Source organism: Anas acuta, chromosome 21 (genome assembly GCF_963932015.1).
Source record: "Anas acuta chromosome 21, bAnaAcu1.1, whole genome shotgun sequence".
Classification (NCBI taxonomy): domain Eukaryota; kingdom Metazoa; phylum Chordata; class Aves; order Anseriformes; family Anatidae; genus Anas; species Anas acuta.
The window spans coordinates 4,127,303-4,146,447 of NC_088999.1; the positions used below are offsets into that span (position 1 = coordinate 4,127,303).

The following is a 19,145-nucleotide window of genomic DNA, read 5'->3' on the forward strand; positions in this document are numbered from 1 at the left end:
CACCTGGGGAGGGGGGTGGGCAGGGGGACAGCAGATGTGTTTGGCTATTTTTTGCATTAAAAGGAAAAAAAAAATCGGACCGGGCTTGAATGGTTTCTTCCCGGGGGGTGAGGGGCAGCGCGGGGACCCTGCTTTTTGTCAGAGCCCCCCCAGGAGCTGGGCCTGGGCTGGGGGTTTGACAGGGATGGGTTTTGGGGCAGCCACCCCGGCTCTGTGGCCTGGCCCCAGCAGCTGCGCCTTTCCCCCATGGGCCTGGCGCGGCGCCCCGACCTCACAGGGCCCCCCCCTGCCCCAGTGACACCCCAAAAACACAGGGGCTGGGGGATGAAGAACCTCGAGAACCATTGGGGTGTTTTTGGGGTGGTTTGGGGGCTGATTTGGGGGTTGGGGTTGTTTTGGGGGCTGGTTTTGGGGTGGTTTGAGGGCTCTTTTGGGGGGTTGGGTCTGTTTTGGGGGCTGTTTTTGGGGTGGTTTTGGAGCTGTTTTTGTGGTAGTTTGGGGGTTGGGCTTGTTTTTGGAGCTGCTTTTGGGGTGTTTTGGGGGCTGTTTTGGGGGTTGGAGCTGTTTTGGGGGTAGGTTTCAGGCTGGTTTTGGGGTAGTTTTGGGGTTGGGGTTGGTTTTGGAGCTGTTTTTGGGGGTGCTTTGGGGGCTTTTTTTGGAGTGTTTTGGGGACTGTTTTTTGTGTTGTTTTTGGAGTGTTTTGGGGGCTGGTTTGGGCGTTGGGGTTGTGTTTGGGGTTGTTTTTGGGGTTAGGGCCTGCGTGCCCGCACTGTGCCCCCCTTGGGTGCAAGCACTGAGCCTGTGGGGGCTCTGCCGGCCTCGTGCAGCCCCCAGCCCTACCCCGCACCCCCCACAGCCCCTCAGGGCCTCGTCCCGCAGCCCCCAGCCCCACAGGGCCCCCAGCCCCATTGCGCCCTATGGGGAACACAGAGGGGGGCCATCGCAGTGGGGGCACTCCCACACCCCTAGTCGCAACGAGCCAAACCGTGGAGGCTCAAACAGCGGCGAGCTGTTTAGGGGGGGCGAGCTGAGCCTAAAACTCTCCTTTTTTCACCCAAAAAAAAAAAAAAAAACCTTAAATGGCGGGTGGCCCTTTAAGAGCTCCCCCCTCCCACCAGGGGGCGCTGGGGGTCCTCCCGCCCTGCTGGTCCTCCTCCGGCCCGGCATGCACCACGCCCCCCTCCCGCCATTGTGCCTGCGCGCGCGCGCGCGCGGGGCCGCGTGACGCCGGCTTGAAAGGCGGAGGGGAGGGGAGGGGGGGGGGGGGAGCGCGCGCGCGCGTGTGTGGGCGCGAGCGCGGCGGGCCCGGGGCCATAGAGACGCGGACCGGAAGCAGAGGCCGGAGGGGCAGGGAGGGAGGAGGAGGGGGGGGGAGGCGAGGAGGGGGCCGCTCGCCCTAGAGCGTCGCCCCCCCAGCAGCCCCCTTCCGCCGCCGCCGCCGGCCCGGAGTCCTCCAAAGGCGGCCGCGCCCCGAGCCCCGCTCCCGGACAAAGCCGCCGCTGCCCCGCCCCGCCCCGCCCGCAGCCCCGCCGCGGAGCCGCCATGTCGGCCAGCAGCCTCCTGGAGCAGGTAGGGGCCTCGCCGACCCCCCCCCATCTCCCCCACACGCCCCCTTCCCTTCCCTCCCTTCCCTCCCCCCCCCTTCCCGCTCCGTTGCAGGCCGCGGCCCGGTGGGGCCCAGCAGCGGCCTCCCCGCGGCCTGGGCCTGCCCCGCTCACCGCCGCGCTCTTCTCTCCCGCAGAGACCCAAAGGGCAGGGGAATAAAGGTGAGGGGGGCGCCGGGGGGGGCTGGGGCACCCGGGAGGGTGGGGGGGGACCGGGGGTGTGGGGAGAACTTGGGGGGAGCGGAGGGGAGCGGGGCCACGGGGTACTGGGAGCGCTGGGGGGGTACCGGGGGTGTGGGGGGCACTGGGGGGTATGGGGGGGGTAATGGGAACGCTGGGGGATACTGAGGGTTTTGGGGTGTCTGATGGTGCTGGGGTTGTGGGGGGTTACTGGGGGTATGGTGGGGTACTGGGAATACTGGGGAGTACTGGGAGCACTGGGGGGTACAGGGGGATGCTGGGGGGGGCACCGGGTCCGGTCGGGAGCAGGCGTCCCCGGGGGGAACTTGGGGCTCAGGGGGTGTGGGTGGGAAGCGTTCGGCTAAAACAGCCCCGGGCAGCGTGGCTGTGAGCTGAAAGGGTTGGGGGAGGAGGAAAACCACTGGGGAAAGGAAGAAGGGCCGCTAAGTGAATAAAATAAGTGAAATAAAAGCTGGCATGCTGCAGGAGTGTGGAGGCGGTCTGTGTGTGGGGCTGGGGGAAGCTCTCGGGCAGGGGCTGTGGCAGCGGGGCGGCCTCGTAGCGCCCGGCGGGGCTGTGGCGGAGCTCTGTAACGCCCCACATCTCCCCCCCAGTGCAAAACGGCTCCGTGCACCAGAAGGATGGCTTAAACGATGACGACTTTGAGCCCTACTTGAGCCCCCAGGCCAGGCCGGTGAGTAAGAGTACCTGCAGCGGGCAGGAAGCGCCGGGAGCCCGGCGGTTTCCTGCTGCTCCTGGCTGCCGAGGCAGGGCTGGCATCCTCGTGTCTGCCGTCCCCAGGGCGTTCTGCTCGCCCCATAACGTGGCTTTTACACCTGCAGCTCCCCCAGCAAAAAAAGAAACAGCCCCCGGTGGGTGAGGAATAAAGCTGTTAGCAACCTTTTGGGGTGTGGGGACCCCCTAGGGTTGGATTCAGCTCCTTTTTAACAGTAGCGACCAACTGTCTCCAAGTTAGCGTTTCTGATCTTTCAGTTTTACTGTTTTGACCTTGTTTCCTTGCTCGTGTGTGGTTCTTTATCCCCTACGAGCAGATGCACTCTGCTGCATTGTGAAACTGCTTTCACAAAACGCTGCTGTGCTCTGGAGGCTTTGGGAGGATACTATCGGGGCTCTTATCTCTGCCAAGTAAACTGAAAATGCACGTCAAGGGTTTGTTTTTTTCCCCCCTCAAATTTTCACCAAAAAAAAGCCCGCGGAACCTTCGTGTGATAAAGGCTGTGAAGACTTTGTTAGAGCTCGAGTTAGAGTTGGGCTGCAGACTGTGACTGGCTTCGGAGAGTCGGCCTTCCCGATCCTTCCCCTCTTACCTTGTTCCTTCAGATTATCTCTGTTGGTAACTGGTCTGTCTTCGGAGCAGGAGAGCGACACGCAGCAGATGGAGTTCAGCTGATTAGATGTTACCAGTGGGCATTACAGATAAACATCTGCAGGCGGAGCGGGGCCCTGAGTTGGTTCCCTTGGCTTCTTTTCCCTCTCCTGCTGTGATTAGTGACAATAAGCTGCCTCGGTTCTCCCTCTCTGTATTTTTTAATCATATTTACTAGTCAGTGTATTTATTTTTTTTTTCAGATAAAGGTGCCACATGTTTTGTTGGAACGCAGGAGCAGGTTTCTATCTCAGTTAAATATTCAACAGGTCTTTTCCTAGTTCCTCTAAAAACTTGAGGCCAAGTTCCCTGTCAGTACCCTTCAGCACTCGGCATGCCCGTGAAGGTAACTCGCTGCGTTCAGCTCCCTAAAATGTTACGAGCCTGAACTGTGTAGGGTGAGAGAGCGGGGTGACTTTTTCAAGCCTTGACTAAAATTAGCTATTTTCCTTGCCCTATCATTTAATGGTCAGTTTTTTGTTTTGTTTTGTCCCCAAGACCAGCATCACCAATCTCTAACCTCCATCTGGAAGTGGAAGTGTTTCCTACAGAGCATAGTTTCATTTAAATTTCCTAAATAGCATGACAGTTACTGCAATATTAGAAGCAAAACAATATTTTACTTTATTTTGTGGGCTTGGTACCTATCTGAAAGTTTCTTTTTGTGTCACAAACCGGTACAATTATTTTTTAAAAGCGAGGAGCTGAACCACAGCAGTTACCCTAGAAATTCAGCAGGAGTGAGGTAAAGCAGCTGTGTTGATTTTGACTGAAACTTTAGGGTAAGCTGAAGTTGTTGGTTCTTTTTTTTACTGTGCTGTGATGCTCGTCACCTCTTGTCACCTCTCATCTGTATCGTGAGGCTCCTGATAATAAAAATCCAGAACCTGGGGGTGAGTCTGGAGGTGACCGGAGCTGCTGAGCTGCCGAGCCAGGCTCCTGATAGAGAAGCAGGAAGGTTGCACCCCTCTCCTGAAGGTGGGAAGGGAGCTGAGACTGAGAAACGAATCAAATTCAGCCAACTGCTGCAGCGCAGCGCGAGAGCTCTGCTGGCTGAGCCCTCTCCAGCAGCACAAGGTAACCACGCTGTAAAGTTTCCTGGCCTTTAATTGGAGAGCTGCTGTTTCAGGTGCTTGTTGCTGGCCTGGCAGCCTGGGACGTGATGTTGCTGCACGTTTCAGAGCTCAGGTACACAGTCAGTGACTCTTCATTTCAAAAACCAGCCCCAGAAGCTGAGCAGCAGCAGTAAATAAGCCCCAGCCCCTGGTCTGAGGTGGAGACGTAGAGGGATAGCGAATTTGAGGAAATAACTGTATGTGAAGTCTTAGTCATCGGAGAGAATTAAAAGCTGATGAGGCTTTATTTGCATGCTAATCAGTGTCAGTTGTGCAAGTGCAGCGCAGCAGAGCGAGGTGCTGCTTGATGGCGAAGCACGGCTGTGGAAATCGAGGCAGTGAGGAGCAGCAGCGGGCCTGTCGCAAACACACCGAGCTGCCAGCTCTCACCTGCTAATTAGGAGTTCATTAACTCCTCTGCTCCAGCCTTGCTGCGTGAGGCCAGCTGGTGAACGTTCTGCAGGTACTGCTTTAACCTGGGCTGCCTTCAACTTCAACGTCAGGCAGCACACGAGGAAATGTTTGGAGGTGACGGGGGCCGGGTGTTCGGCTGGCTGCGAAGGAGGAGGCTGCAGAGAGGGAGCTGAGCTCTGCGCTGCGCTGCCTGCAGCTTTTAGGTGAGGGCAAGGCACTTTGCTGGATCCAAATAGTAATTATTTGTGAAGTTCCTTCATTTGCCTTGCAAACCACCCCTTCGAGTCAGTGTTGCCGTTCGTATTTTTGGGCAGATTGAGCCCTCAAGACCGTTGGGTGGTTGGGGTTAGCAGGACTGAGTTCCTCAATTACTGAAACTGTGCCTGGGATAGGAGTTAATTTCGGTAATGTCTGGGCAGACGGGCAGGAGTGTCGGGCTCTGAGCTTCCCTGCAGTCACACTGTGAAGTAGCAAAGAAAGTTTTTTAGTTTTACACAGGGAAACAAGCTCTGTCTCTGCTATTTGAATTAAGGGATTGGAACCAGGGATCTTGAGAGCCCCCTTCCACCCCAAACACTGAAAACAGGGGGAATTTAATTCCTATTGATCTGGGGGAAGCTGAGGCTGACCCTGTTAGCCCCAAACCTGTTGCTTCCATTCAACCCCATGGAAGGCACGGAGGCAAAGCTATTTCTGGAGGATGCCCGAGCCATCTTGAGAGCCTCCGTGGATTTGGGCACGGCGTGAAGTCCTGGGGGAGCCGCTTGGCACATGGAAATGTGATTCAACGAAAAATGGAGTAGAGCCTGCTGCAAGCCAAGCTTTTAAACGGGAACTGAACTTCTCATCTCATCTGCATCGGGTTGGCATGTGAGCGGCTGCGTAGCACCAGCCCGTCTGCACCCAGGTTCAAATTACCAGCTGATAATGTCCATTAGCGAGGCTTTAACAGCTCCCCGGGGGGGACCCGGCTTTGAATACGAAATGACAGATGTTGTTCGTGGAAGCAAATCTTAGTCATGTCTGAGAGTTTCCTAATTGTAAAATTAAGCACTTGTTTTCATAACCTAAAGGCTATTTGGATGTTAAAAGGGAGACCGGAGCACAGAGCAGCTTTTTTTTCCTGCTCTGCAGCCTGCTTGCTCATGCTGTCGTGGCCACCACGCCATGAGGATGAGATGTTATTGATCGCTCCCCGTCTCCAGGTGTTTTTAGGATGTGCTTGCAGCAGCAGAGCAGCTGGTATCCCGAAGATGAGGCATTAAATCCTGGTTCGTTTGTGAGTTCTTGGAATATTTCGAACTCTAACAGTTGAATTGTTGGGATAAAGCAGTTCTGGGTGGTAAGTTTGAGGAAGGGACTTGTGCTAGAAGCAGCGAGGACATTTGTGATTTCGGCAGTGCCCTTCACCCCGGGTATTCCACTTCTCTGCCTCCTTCCCCCAAACCCTGCATCAAACAGAACGAGCTCTGACACGTACGTTCCCAGGTGAGAAAATCCCTCTTCCCTAGCAGGTAGGAGAAGCAGAAGATAACTCTGTGCTAGGTAAGATGCTGCTTTCACAACGTGAGCAGGAGCTCCGAGGCAGCCCAGTGACCCGTCTGCACCGTGTGTGAGGAGCACCGTGTGCTGTCCTAGCACCAGGAGCTGGTGAAGCCTTCGTGCTTCATCTGGCAGCAAAGCTGCTGCTGGAGGTGCTTTGGGGCCGGGCCCGTTTGCCTGCCCGGCCCCAGGGCAGGGAGGGTTGGGCACAGGAAGGCGAAACGGCTTCTGGTTCTGGCCCCTGGAAGCTTCTTCTGCTCGTCCTAACCGCTCAGTGCTCGCTTTCTGTTTTGCAGAACAATGCCTACACTGCGATGTCCGATTCCTACCTGCCCAACTACTACAGCCCCTCCATCGGCTTCTCCTACTCCCTGGGCGAGGCTGCCTGGTCCACGGGGGGCGACCCCCCCATGCCCTACCTGACCTCGTACGGACAGCTGAGCAACGGGGAGCCCCATTTCCTCCCCGATGCCATGTTCGGGCAGCCGGGGGCCCTGGGCAGCACCCCGTTCCTGGGGCAGCACGGCTTTAACTTCTTCCCCAGCGGGATCGACTTCTCGGCTTGGGGCAACAACAGTTCTCAGGGACAATCCACTCAGAGCTCCGGCTACAGCAGCAACTACGCCTACGCCCCCAGCTCGCTGGGGGGAGCCATGATCGACGGGCAGTCCGCCTTCGCCAGCGAGACCCTGAACAAGGCTCCGGGCATGAACGCCATCGACCAGGGCATGGCCGCCCTCAAGCTGGGCAGCACGGACGTGGCGAGCAACGTCCCCAAAGTGGTCGGCTCGGCCGTCGGCAGCGGCTCCATGGCCAGTAACATCGTGGCCTCCAGCAGCTTGCCCCCGGCCACCATCGCTCCCCCGAAACCCGCGTCCTGGGCCGACATCGCCAGCAAACCGGCCAAGCAGCAGCCCAAGCTGAAGACCAAGAACGGTCTGGCGGGCTCCAGCCTCCCGCCGCCCCCCATCAAACACAACATGGATATCGGGACTTGGGACAACAAAGGGCCGGTGGCCAAAGCCCCCTCGCAGGCTCTGGTCCCCACCATCGCTCAGCAGCCCCCCCAGGCGTCCCCCCAGCCCGTGGGGCAGCAGATGAGCGGCAGCCCGCCGGTGGTGGCGCAGGCTTCGGCCGGGCAGCAGCAGCAGCAGCCCCAGCCGCTGCCCCCGCCGCAGCCCACCCCGCTGGCCGTGCCGCAGCAGGGGGCTCAGCCCGCCCGCTGGGTGGCCCCCCGCAACCGCGGCACCGGCTTCGGCCAAAACGGGGCGGACGGCGGTGGCGGAGGAGGTGGCGGAGGAGCGGGGCAGGCTCAGGCTGGCTCCGGGTCCGCCCCGTTGGAGCCTCACCCGGTCCTGGAGAAGCTGAGGTCCATCAACAACTACAACCCCAAGGATTTCGACTGGAACCCCAAGCACGGGCGGGTGTTCATCATCAAGAGTTACTCCGAGGACGATATCCACCGGTCCATCAAATACAACATCTGGTGCAGCACGGAGCACGGCAACAAGAGACTGGATGCCGCCTACCGCTCCATGAACGGGAAGGGCCCCGTTTACTTACTGTTCAGCGTCAACGGGAGCGGTCACTTCTGCGGGGTAGCAGAGATGAAATCCGCTGTGGACTACAACACGTGCGCGGGGGTGTGGTCCCAGGACAAGTGGAAGGGACGTTTTGATGTCAGGTGGATTTTTGTGAAGGACGTTCCCAACAGCCAGCTGCGGCACATCCGCCTAGAGAACAACGAGAATAAACCAGTGACCAACTCCAGGGACACTCAGGAGGTGCCTCTGGAAAAGGCTAAGCAGGTGTTGAAAATCATTGCCACCTACAAGCACACCACCTCCATCTTCGATGACTTCTCACACTATGAGAAACGCCAGGAGGAGGAGGAAAATGTCAAAAAGGTAACGCCTGGGTCTGCCCGGCGGGGTCCTGCGGGGCAGGAGGCGGGCTGCCGTGCCGCGGATGGGGTCTGTGGCCTGAAGGCACGGGGTGCGTGGGCGAGTTTGGGCATCGAGGGGCTTTTTGGGGAGCTTTTTGGCTGGCTGTGTGCTCACACAGGCAACCTGCTGGCCGAGGGGGTGCAGAGGGGTGCTGCCAGAGCTGGGTGCCTCCTGGCAGAGCGGGGTGAGGAAGCTCGTGCTGGCCCTGCTGGTGGTCTGCTGCCCTTCGGTTGCTGCAGATCCCAGATTTCCCCAGCACCACGCTCCGCACAAAATCCATTTTCCCCCTGCGGTCAGCTCCGGGGTCGGGATGGCACAGAGTGGGAGATCAGGGGGGCTTTGGGGGCAGTTGAGGCTTTGGCAGATGTTCCCCACTGCTCGTAAAACCTCCACTTGCAGCAGCTCCTGGCCCTCCCCGGGCAATCCAGCCCCGCGCTTAATTATCCTTCCCGGCAGCAGGCTTTGTCTAATGCCCAACCTAAATCTCCCTTGCAGCAATTTAAGGCCATGAGCGCTCGTCCTCTCCCGTGGAGGCGGCGCGGGTCGTTCTGTTCCTTTGGCAGCGAGGGGCAGGACCTGGAGCCGGTCAGCTGGCACCGGCACGGTGTGGCCATGCCCTGCCACGTGGGTCTGCCACCCCGAAGCCTGCTGTCACCCCTGTTTGTTCACGGGGAGGGCTGGGAATTGTTCCCAAACTCTGATTTGGGAGGAAATTCAGTGAGCGGCGAGCCTGGGTGCGCTCGTGTTAGAATCACCTGCGGCTGACCCGCTCCGCAGCGGGGCTCTGCTGGGATTTGATCACAGCAGTGATTAAAATTGAGCCCCGGCACAGCTTGTGGAGGGCTGCCGAGCCCTCGGGTGGGCTCTGCACCTTCAGCGCTGGGGAATCTTCCACCGGCAGCTGGAGAACTGAGTCAGGAGCTGCAGCTGCTCACCACGGCAGTGAACACCTTAATTTCTTGTTGTATTTACTTGGAGCATCAGCCCCATAAGCAGCATCACCAGAGGTGGTCCCATCTCGGAGCCTCGAGCGTTTGCAGTGCCTGAAGGAAATCTGTAGGGGAGGAAGGAGCCGCAGGGCAGGGGGAGAGGAGGATTTCTTCATTTCACACCTGAACTTGCTCTCTGTGAGGACCTGGATGCGCTGTGTGACCTCACATCCGAGCATTGCTTGCTCTCCATCCAGCCTTTCTCTTTCTCCTTTCTCAGCTGAGGCTGTGAGCGGGGTGGGCATTGGGGGGTGCTGCGGGAAGTGGGGTCCTCACCTGCCCGGCATCTGGGCAGGGACGGAAAGAAAATTGTCGTGGGGAGGTGCAAGGGGGTGGGAAGAAGGAAGAGAACAGAGGGGGAGAGGGGCCAGGCACGTGGCCTGCTGTTTGCTAGCTTACAACGGCTTGAAAATGAGTAAGATATTAAAAATAGGGACTTGGCAGTTTCCTTTAAAATGCAAAACATCCCTGCCCGTCTCCTCAGCCGGGCCTTGCAGCCTGTCCCCAGCAAGCCTCGGATTTTTTGGGGTGCTCCTGCGTGGTGGGGTCAAAGCGGCCGCAGCAGCGGGTGTTGGGCGCCTCCCTCCCGGTGCTGCTCCGGTGCAGAAGTGGCTGTTAGGAAATGGAAATGCTGCAAATCCTCCTCCGGGAGCAGGAGGCAAGGAGGAATTCGTGAAGTTTGCTTTCGGCTGCTGACTCACCCTGGGGCATGCGGAGGGCCGCTGCCCTGTGACATCCGGCACGGAGGAAGTGAGTGGCTCTTTTCTTGCAGCATTTCGGGGCTTTTCTTGCAGCGCTTTGACCTCTCGGAGGGCTCTCTGCCGCGGCCCCGGGGAGGGTTGGGGTTTCTGTGACCGCTGCCGTGCGCCCTCGCTGAGGAGCGGCTGCAGGGTGGGTGCTGACAGGCACCCTGGGGCTGCGGTTGGCAAAAAAAAAAAAAAAAGAACCAGAAAAAAAACCCCAGCCCCACGCTGTGCCTGCCTCGGGACACCTCAGCGAGTCACCTGGAAAAAGAAGAGTAATCAGAGAGCGCAGCCGGGGCAGTGGAAAGTTAAAATGCTCCTGGGGCTGCGGCGCTGCCTCCCTGCCCGTGGTGTGTCAGGCTGCTTTTGTGTCGGGGAAATCCCGCTGCAACGAGCTCTTTGTCTCCACCACCAGTCCTGGGGTGGCGATGCCACGGTAATTCCTGCGTTCCTCTCCCCTGGAGCTGAAATGTCTCCGCTGGGCTTGCTCTGGGCTCGGAGTGAGCTGTGGTTGTCACACTCGGCTCCCAGCTTGCCAAAACCTTTGCAGTTGGATCCGTGCTCGCCGCCTGAGCAGATGGATGAGCTCTTGTGCAAGCCTGGGAACTCTCCAGGCTCCTTTGCTACATCTCCCTGCTGATGTCGCTGCTCTAGAATTCCCCAAAATAGTCCCCAGAAGTCATATGAAAAATATCTCTGGGGGTTGGTGCTGTTCCCTCTGGCCAGTGAGGGGAGGTTCAGCGGTGCTGGAGGCGCTGAAATCGTGCTCTTGTCCTCGCCTCTGCCCTCTGATTTCTTTCGAGGTCTTGCTTTGCTTTACTAAATCCATTTTTTAAAGGGTTCAGGTGTTTGTGCCCAAGGGATGAAGCCGACTGCCGGTGTGAGCCTGGTTGGAGCAGTGCAGGGCTTCTGGAAAGCCAGCAGGGTCTGTGGGGGGGGGGTCAGCAGCTCGTTGCCGGGTAGGATGGCTTTACCTTTGGTGAATGAACAACCAGAAAACATGCTCCCAGGGGTGCTGAGCACGGGTCTTTCATCCCCTTGCCAGGCCTGGGGGACTTTCCTTGCGGGTTTCAGGGATTTGGGGAAGGAAATTGCATGAAGAACGTCCTGCCCTCCCTGTGGGGCGGCCGGCTGCCCTTGGCCAGTTGGCATCGAGTCGGGGCGAGCTGTGCGGGGTTGGGATCTGTGCTGAGGCTGTGCCCCTCCAAACAGAAGGATGAGGCTGCTGCTTCCCCAGACGTGCTGCTTTCTGCGCTGAAGGAGTTCCATGAGGGGCACGTGGCGCTGCCCCCACAGCAGGTAGGGTGCAGGGACACGGCGCGGGGCTGTGCGAGCCTGCCTGGCACCAGCAGGCAGCTCCCCAGCCCCTGGGAAAGGGAGCGCCTCCCGATGCCTCCTGCAGAGCTCTTCAATTCTTCATCTGTAGCCTCTGAGGGCAGGGAGGAGTGGGAATATTTCCTGTAGCACTGCTCTCCTTCTGCTGGTTGTCCTGGCTGATGCTGTGTTGTGTCTGGCTTTGCCATCTCCCCAGGAGAGTGTTTCTGGCTGCAGGGGAAGCAGATTCGGTTTGTGGGCACTGCACATCCAGGCACAGGCAGCTGTGCCAGCAAGGGGACGCTGCTTGCACTCATGTGGTCCCTTTTATCCAGCCATCCCGAGGCTGTTTGCTGTTTCTGCTCTGGATCCTGACCCCAGCAAAGGGTTTTTAGCTGGTTTTTACCAGGACAGGCACTGAGTGCCCTCCACTGCTCGGTAACACGCCTTCTTTCCCCCAGTTTAGTCCCGGCCTTTCCAGTCCTGTACATGTGTCTGTGTTCATCAGTAGCAGTGAACATCACCCCTGCTGCATACCCTAGTATTTTGTTGCTCCCCATTTGCCACCAGCAGTGCTTTGTGCGTGCCACACCTGCTGGCAGCACTGCCGAGCATTAGCAGTGATCTCCTGCAGCTCGGTTACGTTTTGCTTTGCTTAGGGGCAGCAGAAAACGGGAGGGGAAGGCTCAGCTCCCCCTGCCCTGACCCAGGAGCAGCAGGGAGCCCTTTCCCTGCAGCGAGGGAGCCTGTTCCAGCTCCTGACTCCATCAGCATCTCGTTAAAGTCGGTTTGTGGCTTCTGAAGGTGGGGAGAGGAGCCGTCGAGGAGCGGTAATGGGATGGAGAGCCTCTGTCTGCAGGTCAGCAGGCCACCAGGAGCTGCTCGCTCCTTCCTGCTCCACCTGGCTCCGAGCTGCAGGATGCCCCGGCCTGATCCTCCTGCCAACGTGTGAAGCATCGGCATTGTGAGCGCGATGACTCCAAGAGAAGAGCTGGAAAACCAAGACTTGGTGCCTCCCTCAGCGACTGAGCCGGGCTGCGTGTGGCTGGCGGATTCCCTGGGAGCTGCGAGGAGAGAGAATGGGAGATGTCGGTGCCGGTGGCTTTCTTCAGGAGCTGTGAGCAAGGTGCTGGCACCGAGGTTAGCAGCTGCTGATCCAGGCCCTGTGGTTCAGGTTATTTTATGAACAGGTCCCTACAAGCAGCTGGGTTTGAAGCTGAGCACCGTGCGCGGGGCATGGCTCTGCTCTGCTGCCTGGTGCAGAGGTGCAGGGTCACAAGACATCACCTAAAGCTGACCAGGATCCTAGGAGAATTGCTGAAGTGCATCAATACCCGGGCTTTGTGGCAGTGCAGGACATCAAGAGCAGCTTCGTGCACCGAGTTAGGGGGAAGATTGTAATTCTGCAGCACTTCTGCCTGCAAGGAGCCACTTCTCTTCTGTGTTATGTGACCGGTGCTCAGCTAGGAGGCATCGTGTTGGGTGCTGTGTGACTGTTTCAGCTGCAGTTATTTGAGCCCTCTTATTTTCTTGAACGTTCCCGTTTGTACCTGGGAGTGGCTGGGCTGTCCTGGGGCTTTACAGGTTCCTAAACCAATTCCTTCGTGGTGCGTGCTAAGTGAATTAGTGCTGCTCTGCTCGTACTGGGGCAGAGTTGTCCAAGGCAGGCTCTGCTCAGGAGGGCTGCTCTTACCTCTGGGATTACCTCTGCCCTTCCCCAGCTGGGGCAGAGCCTCTCAGAGCTCCTTCAGCGACGAGCTGCCCTGCAGGAGGTGTTTACTGGGCACACACCTCGAGTGATCGGCCCTCTGAGCGGCTCGTAGGAGAGCTCTGGGGTTTTGCAAACTGTTCTCTAGGAAGAGCTTGGAGATGGAGCCTGTTCCTGGTTCCGTACCACTAGCGTTGCTTTATTAAAAGGATGATGCTGAGGGTTTTTCTCTGGTTAACAGCAGAGTGGTTCTTACAGTGCAATATTGGCTTAGAAGACGTGAGACAAGATCTAACTGCAGCTTCGTCTCGTTTCTAGTCCTGACACTAAAGCAGTGGGATTTCTTCCTGTTCCACGTGCATCTGTATGCACAAGGCTCTGTTCTCCCAGCTGTTACTCGTGACTTGATGTCACCTCCTCTAAAACCTTCAGAGAACTCCTAATTGCTTGATGATGAGGACACCACGAAGTCCCGACCATCGCTCAACCTTTAGGCTGCTGTCAGCCAGCCTGAGTCTGCGTTCAGCTGCTGCGAGTGCTGTGCTCCTGGTGAGCTTAAAGGAAAAAAAAAAGGGAAAAAAACCAAGAGTTGAGATCTCAAACTGCTCCGGTGAGTGCTGCTGCGTGTTCCCCTTCAAGCAGCGATGCGAGGCAGGGGCACAGAAGGCTGCAGGTGGCTCGGCTGTGTGCGCCCTGCAGCCTTCACTTGGCACGGAGAAATCGAGCATCTTCACCAGGGGGTTGCGAGGTGGCTGACCCGGGGCTCTGCTGGATGCGTGGAGACGTTCCTCGAGCCTCCTTGCACTTTTTCCAGGTAGTCAGCTCTGCGTGCAGCCAGCAGTAACGTGGTGAGGAGCAAATGGCTGTAAGGACAGCACGAGCACGTGTTTCTCCATCTCCTAAAGCTCCATCACCTTTATCAGGAGTTCCTGGGCCCAGCGTTTGTGTCCTGCTGGCTTTCCTTCTCCCACGTTTTGATGCCTTCTTTGAGCATCCTCAGGACGCTGTGGCAGCAAGTTCCTCTGCTCAATGAGGTGCTCTGGGAAGAAGCTGCCACCTCGTTCTCATGCAGAAGCTGAAAGATCTCAGCGTGCAGCCGGTGCCTGCTCTGCTCTCCCACCCCATTTGGCCTTTTCCAGGAGCGAGAGCTGCAGCCCGGTGCCTCTGCAGGTAGAAACTCTCCTGCCCTTTTTTTTTTTGCTCGTCCCTGCTGCCCTTGTCGAACCCTTTCCCAGTTCTCCTGTGGAGGTGGAGAGGAGCAGGCGCTGCTTGGGGCCGAGGTGCAGCTCGGGCTGTAGCAAGGCCCGGCGATAAGGTCTGTTCTGGACGTGTTTGCTCTGTTTGGGGGTGTTTTCCGAGCACTACGGATCAAACCAAGCCTTGCTTCTGGTCCTTACTGGCAGCTCGGAGCCCGTCGCCATGGGGTTAGGGCAGTTTTTGTTCCCACCTGCGTCATTTGCTTTATCTCAGCCACGCAGACCAAATTCACTGCGGCGTTCAGCTGGGTTTTGTCCCAAGGCCCTCCGGTTCTTCACACTTGGCTGCTGTTTTATTACCTGGGATGGAACAGTAGCATCAGGAAACGTGGTCACTTCATTATTTGCTCTTTCCTATTTTTTTTTTAGGGCTATTTTGAACCACAGATTGCAGCAAAGCTCCCCAGATTCTCTGCACAGGGTTAGTCAGTCAGTGACACTTGCACGGTGTGACAGAGGGTAGAAAAAGTGAGATATTGAAGGGTTTGAACCATGCAGGTGGGAGCCCTTCCTCTTCTGAAGGGGCACAGGGTGCTCATTTTCTGGTGCTGATCCTCCTTGTGTGAGCTGTGAGTGTAGAGGAACCCAAGTCACGAAACATGCTTCTTGTGAACCCAAATGGGGAGGAACACGACTTTAAAACACCCAAAATCACCTTATTGTGCCTGGTGTAGGTGAAAATTTTAGCACAGAGCTCAGGGAGCCTCTGTAAGTGCCACTGGACACAGTTTGCTTGAATTTGATGTTACCTGTTCCCCTTCCTTTCATCTGTGCTGTTACTTCCCCCCTCCGCAGGGTTTCTGCGTGGCCGATGGGTCAGAGCCGAGCGCCCTGAGCCCCGACGGGGAAATTGGAGCTGGAAACGAGAGGTGCTGCTGTGCCCAAAGCCCCCGACTGCAGGAAGGTGGCTGGCTTCCCACCCCGGTACTGGTGGGGAGCAGTGAGGGTGCCCTGCAGGAGGACGAGGTGGATTTCTGCCCTTCCCAGCACCTCGATGGGATCCGTGTGGCTGCTGCGTGCGCCCCGGAGCCAGCAGGAGCCCGCTCAGCCCTGCTCGTGGTGTCCCTGCTTGGCCCATGTGTTCCCAGCGATGCTGGTTTCTTCTTCTAGGGGTTGTGTGGATGTTGGGTTTTGCTCCCTTAGGTTTCCATCAGGTTCTTAGCTGCAAAGCAGGAGGTCTTCTCCTACTCTGGCAAAGAATTGCTTTTATTTTCAGGTCTCCCCTTGTCTCCTGGTGACCCGGAGGTGTAGGCACAGCCGTGTCTGGAAGCCGGGCGCTGTTGTGGTGTTAGGCAGGCTCAGATGCAGCTCCTCTCTGTAGCTCTCACGGCTTCCTAATGCCCACAGCAGGAAAACCTCACCTTTGGTTTGTAACCCAGGCCTCGGGGCTGTCTGTGGAGCTGATAAGCCCAACAGAAGCGAAGCCTCGTCTGTGGCTGTGCTGTCTGTGGCTGTGCTGGGCCAAGCTGAGTGTCCGAGCCGAGCCAGCAGCCTGCTTCGGGGACAGAGCCCTGGAAATCCTGCTCTGCATCACGGTACCTCGCCAGGATCACATCCAGGGTATGAGAGGAGAGCTGGGGCACCAAACACCGTGCTGCTGCAGCGAGAGGTGTGGGCTGCTGGAGGTGTGGGGCAAGGCGCAGGAGCTCGGGGAGTTGTGTTGGTCTCTTGAGGCCGGTGTTTGGCTGTGGGGTTTGGGGGTTATCACCCGTTGGCATCAGCTCTGGGCGCAGGCTCCTGAGCCCTCTGTTGGCTCTGGTTCCCCGCAGCAGGGCTGCCTGGGGTCTGTCCGCTCGCTCCTTTGGCTGGTGGCATTGGGACCTGGCTGGTGGCATTGGGACTGCTGTGATGTGTCACAAGGATTGAGCAGGGTGATGCTGGAGGGCTTCTGCTTAACCAGAGCTTGGTGCCTGCCAGCCCCGTGGCGCTGTGTGAGTGACAGCAGCCAGATCCCACTCATCACCGATCCCTTTTGCGCTCCGGTCACTGACGAATTGGCTGCAGGGAGGCAGGGATGTGTCCGTGCTGCTGTCCTTCTCCAGCTCCTCCTATTTAAATCAGCGAGGTGACAGCCCAGGTGTGCAGGAAGGCAGCCAGGGAGAGCAGGAAGCTTTTGGGGATCTCCTCCTGAGGATGTCCTACGAGATCAGAGCCCAGGGTGTGGATGCTGCTGCCTGTGCTGCCTCCTGCTGGGCTTCCCTGTGGGCACCATGCCCTCGGTGGTGGATGCTGCAGTGCTGCTGCCCTGTGGCACCTGTCCTGGGGCTGTGTCCCAGGCTCTGGGTGCTGCTGGAGGTGCTGGTGGAGGGAGCTGGTGGTTCTGCACGGTGCTGGGTCGGTGCTGAGCAGGAGGAGGCTTTGAAATGGAACAGCAGGCTGAGGAGCTGAGGAGGAGCGGTGCTGTGATCCACCCCAAAACGGAGCTGTTTGGGCACGTCCCTGCTCTAGCCTGGAGGCACGGGGACATCTGGCAGATGGGGATCTTCGGAGGGGGTGTCCTCTGCCTCTGAGAAGTCAGACTTTTTGAGGCCGTTTATCTGGCACCTCCAGGCACCGTGGGGACAGCCACGAATGGAGCCGTTCTGCTCAGCACCACGGTACTTTTATTTTTGATGTTGAGTGCCAGCACCTTTTAGCACCTGCAGGAGGTTCGGGCAGCTGTACCGGAGCAGAACCGAGTGAAGTCGACTGATGCGGTGCAAATATTCCTGGAGAGCCTGTGCTCGAGTCCAGCCCCTCTCCCTGGCAGGTCTCCTGTGCACGGTGCTGTGTGGGGCTGGCTGTCCCCGTGCTCAGGGAGGGCAGCGGGGCGCGGAGGAGCTGGAGCTGGAGCCTCCTTGGTGCTGCCGGCTCCTGGCACAAGGCGCTGCTTCCAGGAGGCTCCGTGAGCTGTTGGCAGGTTTCCTTTTGGAGGTGGTGCCTGGGAACAACGCTTTGAAGGTGGGCTGGGCAGCACCTCGCAATCCCCTGGGATTATCAGCAGCTTGTGGGCAAGGCTGCTGGGTTTGGCTTGGGGTCTGTGGGTGTTCAGTGCTGGAGGAGGGATGCAGGCGGTGTCTGCAGGGGTGGGAGAGCCTCCAGCCTGTGAAACACCAGGGGAAAAAGGCAGAGGCAGTGCTCCAGTCCCCAAAAGCTGCTCCCTGCAGCGTGGTGCTGGGCTGTGCCTCGGCGCTGGCTCCGTGCTCGGTGTCCTGCAGTGCCCAGGAGGGTGGGAGCTTCTTCCAACCCCCTCCCAGCCCTCCCCGATGTGAGTGACTCCAGCAGTCACCTCGACCGACCCACTTTCACCAATTCTTCCTTGGTTTGTCCTTCACATTTTGCTTCTTATTCTTCACTCCTTATTTTCCCCACTCCTCAGCTCGCAGGGAAATCCCAGGGCTCTGCTGTTGAGGATCCCTCCAGGGGCAGGTGCTGAGCTGGTGGCCCCGAGCCCCGCACGTCTCAGGCTCACCTCGCCCACCCCGACACGTCCCTGCCGTGTGCTGCAATGCTGCTGTGTGAATCCAGTGAATCAAACTCAACCCTGGTGGTTTTGTAAGAGCTGCTCGGCTAACCTGCTGTCTTTTTTTTTCCCTTTTTTCTTCTTGCTTTTGCAGGAACGCCAAGGCCGTGTCAAGTAAAAGACCGTTCCTCCCCCAGAGACTGCAGCAGAGGTTGCGTCCCGGCTATCTCTCGGAGAGAGAAGGAAAGAGCAAAAATATCCCAGAGAGAATTAGGACTTTTTTTTTTCTTAATTTCATTGACTTCAAAGTGACTCTTACAAACTTGCAGTTTAAAAAAAAAAGTATTGGAATTTCACAAGACATAGGACTTAAAATAATAATAAAAATTTAAAAAAAAAAAATCCCTTCTAGGTAGAGCATAGGTTTAAAAAAAAAAAACTGTTCCCTTTCTTTTGGCTTTGGTTGTGATTTTTGGAGCATACGCTTTGTTTTTTGTCTTTTTACTATGTTTTTTCGGATTTTTCAAGTCCGTAAGTGGCATATGCCTTTTTTTCTCTAATTTTTAAACCCCGCTGCTTCCCTTCCTTCCACCCCCTCGCGCCTCCTTCCCCTGGTTTTGACATTTGCACTTGGAACACGGAGTTGTAACATCCACCGCAGAAAGTGGAGGAACTTTTTTCTTTTCTCCCCACCCCCCCGGCCTGGAAGAGGAGGGATCCGACGAGGAAGTTGGGGTTTTGGCCTAAGAAGAATTGAGCAGAAATTGTCCACGAGGTTGTGTCTTGAAGGTGGTTCATTTTTCGCTGACCCTTTGTTACTCGAAAGTCAAGTACTAGGAGTCCTAAGAGATGTTCTGTTCTTGTGCATTATACGGATTACAGATGAAGTCTGGGTTAATTTGATTTGAGAGCTGAGAACAGCGGTAAAAAAAAAAAAAAAAACTTGTTTTGTTTACAGGAAAATGATTTTTGGACAAAAAAAATATTGTAAAATGTGTAGTGAATATGTTTCTTCAGTTTCTTGTTAAGCCAATGAGGAATGGGCGTTGCCTTTCTTTTCACCATTAATCACTTCTCAATAATAAACGTGAGATCCTGTTGAGCATCACTGGTGTCCGCTGCTCACTTTGGCGCCCCCCTCTCTGATTTTTTTTCCCCTCCTTTTGCTCTGCAGCTCGGGGTTTGCTGCTGCATCCTTCCCTTAATGCTCGTGGTGCTGAGCCTGATGGGCTCGGGGTCTCCACCTCGCTCCCCGTGCATGGGGGTCGCTTCCCCAGCCCTGCTCCCTCCTGGGCAGGAGGATGTTTGGGGCTGGGGCTGCCTCCTCTTGGGATTTGGAGCCCCTCCCCGGTGTGAGCTGTGCCCTACTGCTGGGATTTGTTCCCATTTCAGGGGTAGGTTGGGGATCACCCCACGGATGAGCATTGTCATTTCTTGGGTTAATTTTTTGGGCTATATTCTTGGTTTGGTCAAAATCTGGCTCCAAGCAGCCCCATCCCTTTCCT

General features: G+C 57.3%; 1 protein-coding gene across 1 annotated transcript; it reads left to right on the forward strand.

Moving 5' to 3' along the window:
• The first annotated feature begins 1,263 nt into the window (after positions 1 to 1,263).
• On the forward strand, positions 1,264 to 18,748 carry YTHDF2 (YTH N6-methyladenosine RNA binding protein F2). Its single transcript, XM_068657722.1, has 5 exons — positions 1,264 to 1,569; positions 1,742 to 1,766; positions 2,399 to 2,478; positions 6,539 to 8,149; positions 17,795 to 18,748. The coding sequence occupies exons 1-5, from the start codon at positions 1,543 to 1,545 to the stop codon at positions 17,816 to 17,818; spliced, it is 1,767 nt and encodes a 588-aa protein (XP_068513823.1). The 5' UTR covers positions 1,264 to 1,542; the 3' UTR covers positions 17,819 to 18,748.
• Positions 18,749 to 19,145: the final 397 nt, after the last annotated feature.

Bases quoted from the DNA above. Each gene is read 5' to 3' on its own strand.
- YTHDF2 (XM_068657722.1), top strand. From the start codon at position 1,543: ATGTCGGCCAGCAGCCTCCTGGAGCAG. The intron at 2,479-6,538 runs GTGAGTAAGAGT...TCTGTTTTGCAG, and splicing joins TGAGCCCCCAGGCCAGGCCG to AACAATGCCTACACTGCGAT. The intron at 8,150-17,794 runs GTAACGCCTGGG...TTGCTTTTGCAG, and splicing joins AGGAGGAAAATGTCAAAAAG to GAACGCCAAGGCCGTGTCAA.